The 14,895-nt window shown below is 39.8% G+C and overlaps 1 protein-coding gene across 1 annotated transcript in view; it reads right to left on the bottom strand.

The window, feature by feature from the left end:
- LOC150088497 (cytochrome P450 2C6-like) overlaps positions 1-14,895 on the bottom strand; it is an 87,757-nt gene that overhangs the window by 20,401 nt on the left and 52,461 nt on the right. Inside the window, exons 8-9 of the mRNA XM_090370192.1 lie at positions 11,118-11,305; positions 10,396-10,552 (exon numbers count right to left, since the gene is read on the bottom strand). Coding sequence (XP_090226318.1) covers positions 10,396-10,552; positions 11,118-11,305 — 345 coding nt within the window. The remainder of the gene's footprint in view (positions 1-10,395; positions 10,553-11,117; positions 11,306-14,895) is intronic.

Raw genomic sequence — 14,895 nt, 5'->3', positions numbered from 1 at the left:
CAAGAAGAATTTCTTAACAATGTCACCGACAAAGGCATCGTCGGCGCTGCTTAAATGAACCCTGCAACTGAAACGACCACCCTGCATTAAGATCGATGGGACAACTATCAAGTTCGCCAGTCAACTAAAATACCTAGGTGTCATACTAGACAATAACTTATCCTTCCAACCACTTTTCAAATTCCTAAGACAAACGATCAGAAACTACACTGCCATGGCAGCTAGGTTCACAGAGCGAGACTGGGGTCTCAAAATTCGTACCCTAGCCTTATACTACAAGACAACCTTCCTCCAAATAATTACATACGCTTCTGCAATCGGGTACGACAAAACTGCCCTGGTCGTAAATAAAAGAATCCTGGATGCAATTCAACACACCATTCTGCTCACTACCACCCGCGTCTGCAGAAGGGTGAGTAACGCAGGGCTGCAGGTGATAGCAGCAGTTCTTCCACTTGATCTTGAAATCGCAAGAACAGGACTCCTTTACTACTTATCTAAGGAAATAACCACCACTTTCCTGGAATTTACAATAGACCCCAGAAACAAACACAAGGCAGAAAAGATCCGGCTTCAGTCTTACCTGCTGCAGGTGCGGCAGGACAAGTGGGCAGAAACAACCAAAGGAGACATCACCCACAAGTTCTTGCAGCAACTTGGTTGGAAACATTTATCCAAAATCGCCTACTTGGTTCTACCCGGGGCTGCAAACAACGTACTTGCTAATGGACACGGAACAACGCAAAGTTATTGAGCTTCGCCCCTGTAGAGGACCCATGTGGGGAGATCGAAACTTGGAACACCTCATGTACAACTGTCCGCAATGCGAGGATCTCAGGTACATCCTAATCACGAGTATAAGATACCTCCCCAAAGGGCAAGAGTTTCATCTACTGGATTCAGAGGAGGAATACAGAGCCCTGATCAACTTCGTTCAAGAACTCTTCTCAAGAAGGAGAACGCTAAATGCAATACACGAGGAGTGAAAGACGACCAGCCAGATAAAAAATCAGAACATCCTTTCGGACACACCCGGAATGATAATTATGTGAAAGATACTAGCTGTCTTGCCTAGAAATAGTGACGGTGCACTTCCTACAATGATACGAACCAACACTGGAACAAAGAAACATTGCCAATGTACAAACAAATAGGAGACCTAAGTGAAACTGACAAATGTACTAATCGAAGACAGGGAGCCAAAGACAAATACATTCAACCTGGACGGAACACTGTCCCACAAGAGACTCTACTACCGGACATGATCTTATATGACTACACTACGACTGCTGCAGCTTCACTGCCATGTAGCCAAAAGGCGATCTGTACCAGCTCCCTTGCCTGGCACCTTTTTTCCTTTCCTTGGCAGGGGGAGGAGGAGATGGTCCACCTGTCTCCTCCTTCCTCTGTCACACCATATACTTCGCCTGGTAAGGCATGGGCATGGGCATGCCTTACTGATCACCTGGGGTTGCCTTCCCTATCGACCCTATACTTCTTTCTTTCCCCCAGTCTTTAGTCTCTCCCCCTACTCTGACTAATACCTCAGCGTAAACTCCACATAACTAATCAAAATTAACGATTTATAACGATAAATTGAAACCTGAATCATATTAACCTCTCCTGTCTTTTTCTAAACTTAAGTGTCCCCCGTTTTTTTTTTTTTTTTTTTTTGGTCCTATCCGCCGAAATCTCAGGAAATTAGGTGGCAGAATCTGCCAGAGTATATATAAGCTACCGGGTTCCTGGTCTTCCTCGACGGAGCGTAATGGGGTAACGTTGGGCCGCAACAGCAGTCCAGCGGCTAGACGACCAGAAGAACAACGGTACACGACACAAAATGATTCAAGACCCACACACTTTTATATCTCTGGCATTTACAGCATACTGTAACACGCCACAGTGCAAACTACACGGAGATGGGGAGAACCCCTTGTGCCGCTTGATCCTAAACACACTTACACTTATCCAAATTATGCATGAATATAAAAACTGGGATTGCGATATTTCATTCCCTTTTTTTTCTTTTTTTTTCGATGGCTCACTGGAATGACAAGTTATCTTCGTGCAGATAATTTTTTGAGCTGGACGACTTGAAACTGGACAGTCGCAGGAGAAGTGAGACGTTATCTTAATCTCTCACCCAATGTCTGCCCGGAGGCAGTTTCAGGAGAAAGGAACCATTACTACAAAAGCTGGCCAAGATCGCCGGAAGGCTATGTCAACCAGAACAACCCGCTATCTGGCCCTAACAGCAAGACGGATCCTAGGATATCCTGCCACAAACTGTCTCTCGAAGTTTCTGGGGGTCACAGGAGAAAACATTTCCAACTGTACTGTGGTAAGAAGGCTCAATTCAAGTGGATTCTACCCAAGGAAGCCAATAGTTCGTATCCCATTAATCCGAAACCATCGCAGAGCACATCGAAACTGGTGCCTTGTATATGTGACTTGGAGCCCTGCCAAATGCAGAACAGTTTTCTTCCCTGATCAGTCCCTTTTTAGACTACAAACAGATTCTAGACGTTATTGTGTCTGGAGATGAAAGCGGAATACGGTACTGTCCCTACAACATCAGAGAAAGGAACATTTACAGTAAAAAGGGTGTTTCCTTTTCGGGGTACGGTTGGCCCAGATTTTCTTTTCATGTACGAAAACGCCACTGCACATAGCGCTCAAACTGATGATATCCAACGATTGCCGTGGCCAGCTCGATCAGTAGATTTAAATCCGATCGAACGTGTGTGGGATGCCCTTGGGCGTCGCATTGCGCGCCGACAGGCAACTTGTATGGCGCTGCACAAGAGGAAAGACATGACAAAGTACCAACAAATAAGTAACTAAAACAAACCTTAATGAAATTACAAATTTTTATTTGTGCTCTTTGCAAAAAAAACAGAAGAAACTGACCTAAATTGCCAGAGGAAATGGTTTCACAACTCCAAACTCACTAACAGTTTACTTCCGATGGTCGATGATGTCGTTGATGGTGGAGTTGGTTTTCGATGTGATTACCATTGTTCTGGACCAGAAATTGCATTCGATGCACAGTGTGCTCGACTGCAGAATGCAACACATCTACAGTAATATTCTGCACATGTTGCAATACGTTATCCTTAAAGACAGACAGGTTAGAGACAGGCGCCTCCGTAGCCAGGTGGGAAGGGGCAGCAGTGTGTAGCATACGCTTCTTGATTAGACCGGGGTTCGAGCCCGTCACCACCAAATATGGAGGATGCGGAAAGGTCAGGGAATGACCATCGCATATTCCGGAGCAATATGGCCTTAGTTGCTAATGCTCCTAAAAACCAAAAAATAATAATAATAATGCGTGTGCGTAGGTTAGAGACACTTCCTCGATAGACATTGAGGTGACCATACACCGAAAATCACACGGTTTAAGTTCAGGTGAACGTGGTGACCATATAATGGGAAACAAACGACTAATGACTCTTTCTGCAGTAAAGTGATGTCGGCGAAGCTGCTGTACTGGTCGTGCGATATGAGGAGGAGGCCCACCTTGCATAAAAATTGTCTCATCCATCTTTGCTGCAGTTGAGGACTAATGATAACAGTAAACTTACAGAATACGGTTGCAATGTTTGTGTTGTGCCTTTATAGTATCTTCTGCAGTCACCCGATCACAATCCAGCTGGGAACACATGAGATGAAGTAGAACAAGTTCTTCAGAATCAAGATCCGTGACCATCGAATTTCCAGCACTCGTGGATGCAATTAAGCCAACTTGTATCAACATTCCTGTAGTGCTCTTTGTAACCTTTGTTCCATGCCATGAATGTAGGTTGTTCTTAGTTCTATAGCGGAAATCTACTTTTATTAAGCATCTAATAAAGTGGCCACTCAGTGTATATAAAAATCAGGCATGATATCAATTAGTAGTTAAGACGGTGATACAAACGAGCATAATGGCAGACGTTTTTGAGGTCTCTTATTGGCTGTTGTGCTGTCCCCACACCTATCTGTGATTGGCTGTTGAGTTGGGTGAGGCAGGCTCTGTGATTGGCTGTTGAGTGGAGAGGAAAAAAATATGTTTTAGTTCTTATTTCGCTTACTAGATTGCATTGCATGTTTTTTCGTTTCATTATTTTTATTTATTTTTACCCAGGCTCGAACCCATGTCAAGCATGCTGTCTGGTGCTTATCCACTGGGATACGTTGGTTGAATGTATGTAAATGTATCTGTTATAGGTACAAGTGTGTGTGATGTCAAGAGACCTGTATTCTGCAATGAATTGTGGGGTCCTTCACAGAGCTGGGCACCGATCAATGGTTATTTCTTCTGGTTCTATGTACCTGAATCAAAAAGTTTTATTTATTTTTATTTACAATGTTCATACTCTTGGAAATAAATACTGTGTTATTGTTAGTCCATTTTTCTAGTGAGAATCTGAAATTAATGATTTTTATTTTATTTTATGTGTTTGATGGCTAAATATATATATATTTACCCATAGATATGTATGGTGGCTCCATCTATTGGTCCTTTCTGCTAGCTGAATATAAATTTTTTTTTCTTCTTATTCTAAAATGTAAAGTTTTTTTTTTTTTTTTATTTCCAGTGTTGATACAATTTTGTCTCCCATGTTTTAGAGACACACTTTGCCATTGAAAACCTGAAAAGTAAAGTTTTTTTTATGTGTTCTGTATTGTGTTTGATGGTTAAATATATATATTTTTACCACTGTTTGTGAACAGTGGTTCCATCTACTGGTCCAATCTGCAACTTGAATTTTACTCTATATTTGAAATATAATGCTTTTTACATTTCTAAAGTAGCTTCCCAAGTTCAAGGCTATTGATTAATGGACAAAAATTACAAAGTTAATTTTCTAGTAGCTAAGAAATTGACAGACACAATATACAGATAGAATTTTTTTTATTGATAAAATTTTACAGATCTACCTGTAAATCACAAAAATGTTTTAAAATTAACACAATCACTTACATAAGATCCAAAGCTTTTTATCTGAATATATACGTTGTAGATTTCAATGTGTAGGCACTATTAAGGTCATCGATTATCAAACTTACTATACTGAATAAACCGTACTCGTTGAACTCTGTTTTTACCCCCTCTTTCAAGCACTTTGCAGAAAAATTTGAACGCTGGTATATGGTTCTATAGTTCTTATAAAATATGCATAGACGTCGTTAAACGATACATCAAAACGAGTTTGAAAATTCGTTGGCCTTTAGAAAATACTCTGATGCTGTCAGGGTGCTCCAATATAACTTATGCCTTAGATGACGTAAGGGTGTTGTGAGATTCGTTCTCTCTTCATAGCAGTTTCGCAAGTTGATCCTGTCTGTCAAGACATCACTAACACTGGTGCAATCTTTGCCATAAGCTTTTTAGAACCAAACACAATGGCTATCCTGCCACCTCGTGGATACATAGGGAGTAACACACAGAGTAAGAAAATGTTGGCTTGGCTTTCATGGCTGGAACAACAGAACAACATTAAAATTCAATACGCACAAACACAGAGTTGGGAAGTTAGAGTAGGTCCTTTTTTATTAGATGGGGCTTGTGGTAGCACTGCCTATGAGTTTTACGGATGCTACTATCACGGATGCAAGAAGTGTTTTTGGCCTAACACTATACAGACACAAAGAAACAAACTGATGGGATCCCTATACCCTGAAACCATGGACCGCAAGGCCTTCATTAAGTCTCATGGATATGAAGTGGTTTCCATATGGGAATGCCAAATTGACAGCCAACAGAAAAATGACACAGCCATGAAAGATTTTGTTGCAGCGTTCATAACGCACAAATTGATTTCTCCGCATAGTGCTCTCAGAGGTGGTAGAGTTGATTGTTTTAAACTTTACCACTAGGTGGTGGATAACAAGGGGATTCAGTATGTGGATTTCTGATCATTGTATCCGTCATTTGCAAATATGCCGTATTTCTTCGTGGTCACCCTAAAGTCATTCTTAGCGACTTTGATTATAGTCACAATGCATACTTTGGTGTCATCAATGCAAAGGTGGCAGTGCCCAAGAAGCAGTTCTTACCCATCCTCCCAATAACCTCCAATGGCAAGCTAGTGTTTCCACTATGCGGTTCTTGTACCAAGCAGATGTCGCCCACTTGTAATCACAAGGATCGAAGCTTTTCAGGGATCTGGTGCATGCCTGAGTTTTACCTGGCAGTTGAGAGCTGTTATAAAATTAATGACATCTATGAAGTTTGGCATTTCAAACAGTCATAAGTTGTTATTTGGTCATTATAGACACCTTAAAAATGAAACAGGAGGCATCGGGCTAGACCGAGGGGGTTCAACCCGACATGTGCATCTCCGATTTTAAAAGTAAAGAAGGTACCGCTATAGACAAGCATGAAATAAAGGCAAACCCCACTAAACGAGCTCTTGGTAATCTTCGTTTGAATTCTTTGTAGGGGAGGCTCATAATGAGAAACAATAGGGCGAGTACAAAAGTATGTAACATTTAGGAAAGCATTGCAGAGCTTTCCTAACATGAGGCCACGTTAGTGTCAGAGGAAATAATGCAAGTTGCATTCACTCTGATCGAGGGAATGGAGGAACCCTACTGACGAGGGAATGCAGTCATTGGCTCTTCCGTCGCTTCCTATGGCTCGATGAAGCTCTAAAAGGCTATGGCCCCTCTATGCCATTGCCTTTTATATTGTAACATGGATAGTATAGTGTTCACCCAAAAACCAGGCGACGAAAGTCCACCCGTTGGTCATTCCAACTCAGATGAATTATCTGGAGATCATATTGTCGATCACGCCCTTGCATTTGATCACCGAAAACGGTGATCAAATGCAAGGGCATGACCCTCAATGCCAATAACGTGAAGGTAGTCAACCCGAACGTTATGACAGCTGCAGCAAAAGGCCAGCATGTTGATGTTTCCATCGAAGTACCATTTTCTGCCTGGAGAGACAAATGCACTTCTCGTATCCTTGAGTCCTCAGTAACAAAAAAGTTTGGATTTACTTTCGCTAAACACATGGGGAGACAACACATGCACTTACCCATATGGATATTTCCAAGACACCTAGTGAAAGCTAACCACCTAGACATCAAATTGTCAACATTAGAAAATCCCCATGTTTTTGACACTAAGCAGACTTCAGTGACTTCCCTGGTGGCGTCTCCTTTTTTTTGGATGTTGGCAAGGGTGCCTGAGCACGTACCTCCCCATCCTCTCCCCCGACCGTCACGTTCATGATGACGTGGGGGGATCGCGGCACCCTCCCACCATCACGAAGTGACGGGCACGCTTACAGGTCGGGATTGCACACAACCCGTTCGTGTTGTCACGAAGGGTTCTTTTGAAAGGTAACAAAAACAATGTTTCCAAAAAAAAAAAAATTTTTTTGAGTTAAATTCTCACAATTTTTTTTTTTCAAAATGGGGACAATGCATCTTTTTTCTGGAGACAACACCTTCTATCTTTACCATTGATAGTCCTGCCTCTCGCACCAGTACAAGCACGGGAACACATAAATATGGGGTCCAGACTTGCACGTGACCAGTTGCACAATGATGAACCACCCGTTTACAACTATAATCTCCAGACCAACACAGAGTGGGAAGACAACCTTTGTTTTCAACGTTTGTTTGCGGCAAATTTCCGCACTTCTATTCTACAAGTCTTTCCTCAGTTTGAATTTATGCCCCCTCAGGTGCAAAATCTGAGCAAGAGGAACAATCCCATCAACATTGAGCTTGTTCAAACCAGTCAAGGCCTTATACACCTCAATCAGATCACCTCGCAAGTTACTAGTTTCCAGACTCTGAAATTTGCAGAATTTAAGCCTTTCTTGGCAACAGCAACCTCTTGTTCCACTCTCTTATCTCGTTGCCCTTCTCTGTACTTGTTCCTGCAGCCCTATATCTTTCCTAAAATAAGGCCTCCAGACCTGTATGCAGTACTTAAGGTGTAGCGTGACTTATACCAGGGAATAATCATCTCCTTATCCATGCTAGAGAAATTCCTATATATCACTGACAAGACCCCATGAGCGTGTAGCCTGTTTGCACTACTCATAAAACTTCATATCTGACTGCACAATGTCTTTTTCCCAGGTCTTTTTCATTCTCACTACCCTGAGTGTAGTATCGCACAGTTAGTATGTTACTCTGCGGTTACTGCTACTCGTATGCAGCACTTTGCATTTGTCAATGTTAAACTTCAGTTGCCACTTCTCAGCTCATCTGCCCAACTTTTCCAGATCCTGTTGCAGTAGCGTACCATCTTTACTGTCATTAACAACCCTACCAACCTTCGTATCGTCTGCAAACTTCAACATTAAGCCTGATATACCTTCATTAATATCATTGACAAATATAGAAAACAACAATGGGCCCAACCCAGACCCCTGCGGACACCGCTAATAACATTAGTACACGAAGAGCAGTGTCCATTGATTACTACTCTGTCTTCTCACACTCAACCGCCCTTTTATCCATTGTAGCAACTTGTCCTAAATACCATACTGGTCCAATTTGTAAGGTATTCTTCTATGTGAAACAGTATCAAAAGCTTTCCTGAAATCCAAGTACAGTATATGATATAAAAATTATTTTTGCATCCAGTTCCTTCGTGACCACATCATTGTAGCCAATCAAATTGGTCAGAAAAGACTTCCCCTTAAGAAACCCATGCTGTGTCTGAACTATAACTGCAGTTTTTTTTTCTAGATGATCCAGCAGTGCTTCTTTAACCAGTAACCCCATTATTTTCTCCGGAACAGAAGTTAAGCTAACAGGTCTGCAATTACTTGTGTCACCTTTCGACCCCCGTTTTTAAATTCGGGACACATTTGCATTGGGATAAATTTGTTTTCATCCAGCAAAAGAGGTAACTGGACCAGAGAACGTGCGCAATTCATGGACAGACTTCGATATTAGACATGGGTAGATGAGTTGGTTATCGGGTGGCCCAAATAACAGTTTTGGTTTCTGTGCTAGGTGTTACATTCTTTTCCGACTGTCAGAGAATTCAATTCGCTACCTTTCCTGAAAATCGTAAAGAAGACCTTTCTGATCAGTGACGGATCTTATGTCTTTGGGACTGGGGACTGAAATAGTATAAAACTAATTATCAGTATCCATGCAGCTTATTTTATGGTACGTTGTAGCGATATATTTGAACATCATTTTGATGACGTTCAAATTTATCGCTTTCAGCAGGGAATATATAGATTCTCATTATTGAATTCTGCAATTAGCATGTTCTTTAGTGAAAGTAGTTTAATTCATAGCTTTTGCCAATCGTATCGACCTCGTAAGAAGGCCCTTACGAGGTCGATATGATTTCACACCAATGAACACAAGTCTTGACTAGACAGTTCCAAATGGATTTTAGGTATGTTGAACTTTCATGATGATCACGGAGGCATAGACGCTTCAAAACCCTGTCCTGAGCCTCATACTTTTTTCGTTTCAGTCTAGTTCCAGATTTACTTTTGACATCTTTGGTCTCACATTTCTTCTTTAGGTAACTTTGACACAGTAGAATGGTTAGAATCAACTTTTTCAAATACATGTCAACTAGATAAGCTCTCCCTCCCAAAAGTGATAATTGCACTTTTCTTCCTTGGAGTTAACTAAACATATGCCATACATTTGCTAAATAAGAAGTGAAAACAAATAGCAGCAGGTGAATGCTTTTATAAACAACATGATGCTTGTTGTTGTGGTGGTGGTGGTGATTTGATGGCACATAAGCGGCTTTGGCTATAATGCGCCTACAATACAATGCAATACCGTCCTAATATTAAAGAATGATGACGCAATATCACTAGTTTTACAGGATGAAATAAGTGTCTTGAGATGACATAATTTTAGCTGTTATTAAGTTATTAAAGAAATATTAATATTTAAGAGGGTGATACAATTTCTGCGGCCACTATTAGACTGTTAGTTATTACAGCATCCGGTATTTTTTATGCTATAAAACTAATTAATCTTCACATAGTTGGTGTTTTTGTTCCTGAACGTTTGTTTATAAAGACTGCTCTTCCTGAGCTAAAATCTTTTGTTGATTATGTTCTAGTTCTATGAAGTATAATCAGGAGTGGTTATTTTTACAACAGATACGTTGTTATCTATATTTTTATTTCAACATATTCTCATGTATCTTACCGCTAAGTTTATTATTATAAGTTCATGATTTTTTTATGGGCAGTATTTTTTCATTTATTCAATTAATGATGATCGCTGATATACATGAATTACGCAAGATACTAAATACATGCAAATACTAAATACATGCATAAATGCAAGTTACTAAATAAACATCAAAATTAAAAAACAAAAAACTACAATATTCGTAGTTTTCATGGTGTTGTTCTTTTATTTCTATAGACTTCATTTTCTCTTTATAAAGTACAGTTTTTGAGGTTTTGGCAGCAAAGATATTGCAAGATTTCCTTCAAAATCCGCCGTAGCTCCCTCAGGTAGTTTCACTTCAAAATTTTGTAGAATTGTTGTAAAATACAGAAATGTAGAAACCATTCCCATTTTTTCTCCAGGACACGACCGTTTGCCTTGAAAATAAAATAATTAAATTATTTACCTATGCTCTTTAAATGATTGAAATAATTCAAATATGCCTTTTTTAAGTAATGGCAAAAATCTTTAAATTGTAACTATGATTTATAATATAAATAATATGCCACCTAAACACTTTAGCAAGGGACAACGTAACTGCAGCACGCTAATTTTAACAATACTATAACCAGCAAAGATATTTTAAAAGTATATTTATTCTTATAGTTGATTATTTAATTGGTATTATGATATGAAATATTATTTGAAAAATTTTAAAATTGCTATTAAGATTTTTACACTTTTTTATTCTAGGAATAAAAATTTGTTATTAGGCAGAGAATATTCATCAATGACGACAAACCAGCACATCATTTTAAAGACTAACTGTAAAAATTAATTTTGTTCACTATTTAATGCAGAAACCATTATTAAGGATTGTAAGGTCGTAAAGGGATTCTAACTTATTCGTGTGATGTTGAATACTGTTCCCAATGTTTAATGTGCCTTTTCAGAATTACAATACTTTAAATCAAGAAGGATTAAGCCCTTGCCTTGCCTTACCTGTCGAAAACGGGATAAGATATTCTGGTTTTATAATACTTTTGCCATCGGAAGATAAAAATCTCTCTGGAACGAACTTTTCTGGATCCTTCCAGTATTTAGGATCATGATGCACAGCCCAAAAGTTGGCAATGATCATAGTTCCTTTGGGAAGGATATAATTTCCGAAGGTTGTCTCTCCTGATGTTCTATAAAAAAGCAACAGAAAATTGTTATGTTTGAAACCTATTCGTTATAAACAAAAAGACTGAAATAGTAATAAGTAAACTTTTACAAATCGTTTCCTGCAAATCTTCTTTACAGGAACTGCATTCAGTTGCTATTATTGATATTAATTAAAATTAAATTAACAACCCTCACACCATGATGATTTAAATTTAATTTACAAAATTTAAATATGTGATTAAATTATAAAATGCAATTACTGGCCGAAATATTAAAAATTTTTATTCAATATATATTAGGCCACCTTTTAACTGAATTACAACATACACTTCATGGTATGAATTCAACTAGGTGTCTCAGGGAATCTGGCTCCTTCAGCCACATAATGGATAAGATATTCTGGTGGATAATATATTCATTAGATCAGGATATTTGCCAAATGCTGTATTGTGGTGGGTAGAGAACTGTTAAGCCGAAGTAATCATTCCAGCATATCCAGAAATTCTCACTTGGATACATATCTGGAGAATTAATTGGCCTGGATAGATGAAAATCGTGGAAATGTTTCTCGAACCATTCAGATACAATTTTTGCATGGTGGATAGTTCCGTTATCGTCTTGAAGAAATGCCTCGTAATATGTGTAAAAATGAAGCATTTTAGTTTGTACGAAACGACAGAAAGATATTCAGTGGGGGTAACGCGACCTTCTATGAGGGGTCTTTAAAAAAAGAAATTACACCTGCCGCCATCTCTTGGTATGATTGGGCAACAAATGTGGCGCCTGCGTGGAATGGAGTTCATATCGTGCGCGCCCTGGTAGGTGACTTTAGTTTACGTAGCGGTAACAGTTGTGAAGGAGCACGCGTTCATAATGGCACGTCATCTATAATGTTCCTCCAAGTTCGATGTACGCGGAGCAGTACATTTATTGTGGGCGAAACGACACACGAACAACAATCAATGCTCATACTGCCAAACGTTGTGGTCTTTGCGAACAGCCATGAAACGGCCTGGAAAGTTAAGCAAATGTGTTGTTCTCGTTCAGGACAACGCCACACAATGAACGCACAACAGGGCACTTGCTGCAAAGGTTTGAATGGGAGGTATGGCAACATCCGCCGTACAGTCCCAATATTTTGCCTTGTGACTATCATATCTTCGGCATGCTGACAGAATATCTAGAGTGACAACGAATTGCAAACGATGAGCAGGTGCAAACAGCAGTTCGATGGTGGCCGAATGACCAAGGAGTGTATTTCTATCACCAAGGAATCGAACGTTTAGGAGCACGTTCCGAGAAGTGTTTACACCAACTCGGTGACTATGTGGAAAAGTAGTGCAAGATATGTGCTTTCTATTGCATAATGTTACATTACCTCAATAAATGTGTTTAATTGTCAAATCATAATCGCTTTGATTAAAGTTATATCAAAACGTTGGGGAATGGTGCGATATAAAACAGAATTTTAAACGTCAGAAATCAGATTTAGTAAGGAGTTATCACATTTTTACTGTACATATGGCTTTCTTTGGGGATGTTTATTCCGAAATATCATGCTCTATACATATAGTTTCAAGTTTACTGTTATTTTTTGTGGATCTGAAATTAACATAAGCAGATTATATCATAAATAATAGAATGTTCTTTGGATTACTCAAGTCATGTAAACTGATTTTTTTTTTTTTTTTTTTGATTTGGTAGTTGTTGGCGCATCGGCTTCTGTGGCCATATTGCACCTCCCAAGGTTTTTGCAGTACTTTGATCCAAGCCCGAGGCGGAATCGAACCCGCGACCTTTGGGTTGCCGGGCAGGTACTTTACCCACTCGGCTAGCCCGGTCGGCCATGTAAACTGAACGCAACATAAAGTAACCATTAATTGTCCTCTGTTTAAGGGTTATGTTGAGTTTAAAATGAAATATACTAATTTTTGTCACATAGAAATATCTATGGTAGTTACTGCTGATCACATTAAACCAATGATATTTGCAACGATTCCCCTGATATCTTGGATGTTTCTGCAAACCCGCGGACCTAACAAAGAACCCGGTGCATTTCAACACTGTCTACAATTTTGTCTGCAAAATGTGCAATAGCTTAGGTCAGTGTTCACCCGGCAAATACGTTCGGAATGTATAACTCCCTGGGAATTGATGCCTTATCTTTCTGCAACTCGAAGTGCTATAGACAGGACATAGCGAAAGAACTCTATAAACATGAACAATAAGCGCTATGTGAAAAGAATCCTTGCAAAGGGCTTTCCTGGATTCACCACCGTGTTTATTGTTTGTTATTTATTTATTCTTTGTTTATTATTTTATGCATTGATTTTTACCTTGTTATATTTGCAATTTGTTTTAATCTCTTGCAATTCCAATGAATGTAATCAACTGGAATTTGCATAATGTACACCCTTCTAGCCGAACCAGGCTGTTCCAGGGATGTCCACTGATGTGGAAATAAAAGGATATTAATAATAATTATAAATTAGTATTATTACTGGTATTGGCCCTACAGTTCAAGGAAGTCGCAGGCTTTTGATGCACCGGGAAAAAATAACAAAAACAAACAAATAAGAAAATGCAAATTAAGCGCTTCCCTCCTCACGTAGGTAACTATCCAGTTGACCTTTGAATTCATTCAAACTCTGAGCCTCACCGGCCTGCGAAGACAACTTGCTCCAGTAATCAACAGCCGACTGGGCTAGCCAGGTGGGTAAAGTGCCTGCCTGGTAACCCAAAGGTCGCGGGGCTCGAATCCCGCCTCGGGCTTGGATCAGAGTAAAATGCAAAAATTTTGGGAGGTGCATTATGGCCACAGAAGCCGATGCGCAAAGAACTAACAAAAAAAAAAGTAATCAACAACTCGCTGGCTAAAAGAAAACTTTCTACAATATAATCTAAACCTGTTTAACTGTAATTTTAATTATGGCCCTAGTTTTGGAATTCTTTTTAACAAATTTTAAATTATTATATTAGGGCCACCCGTAATTTCTAACATATACACGTTTATACACTGAGTGATCACTGAATTATGACCACCCCTATGAAAACTGAATGCGACCCGTTGACCACGTGAGGTGCGAGAATGCGTGAGTTAGTCTACCTATGTAGCATAGATAAGGTGTCAGTGGTTTAGTAAGTAGCAAAAATCCGAGCGTGATGGGTAAAAGGAAGGATTTATCCAATTTTGATAAAGGACAGATTGTGGGTGCTCGACGAGCTGAAGCCTCGATTTACGAACGACTGAACTGGTGGAGTATTCGAGAGCTGCCGTAGTTAAAGTGTACCAGGACTGGCGTCAAAATGGTCAAACAACGACTCCACGGCAAAATTGCAAAGGTCAGCGAAAGGTTGATGTTAGAGGTGAGCACCGGGTCCGACGACTCGTACATGCGAACAGGCTCAGCACTGTTGAAGAGTTGACTACCGTATACAAGATGGGCGAACCCGGAACAATATCTGGCATGATCACCCGTCCCACGTATGGGCTATACCAGCAGACAATTCCTGCGGCATCCTCTCCTAACCAAGGTTCATCGGCGTAAAAAACTTGCCTGGTGCAATGCGCATGCAAATTGGACATTAGAAGAATGTAAGGTGTGCTGGTCGG

The sequence above is a fragment of the Mastigoproctus giganteus genome, chromosome 3 (assembly GCF_048544385.1).
Source record: "Mastigoproctus giganteus isolate SK-2022 chromosome 3, ASM4854438v1, whole genome shotgun sequence".
NCBI lineage: Eukaryota > Metazoa > Arthropoda > Arachnida > Uropygi > Thelyphonidae > Mastigoproctus > Mastigoproctus giganteus.
Note: the sequence above shows the minus strand (reverse complement) of the source record. Positions and strands in the feature narration are given on the sequence as shown.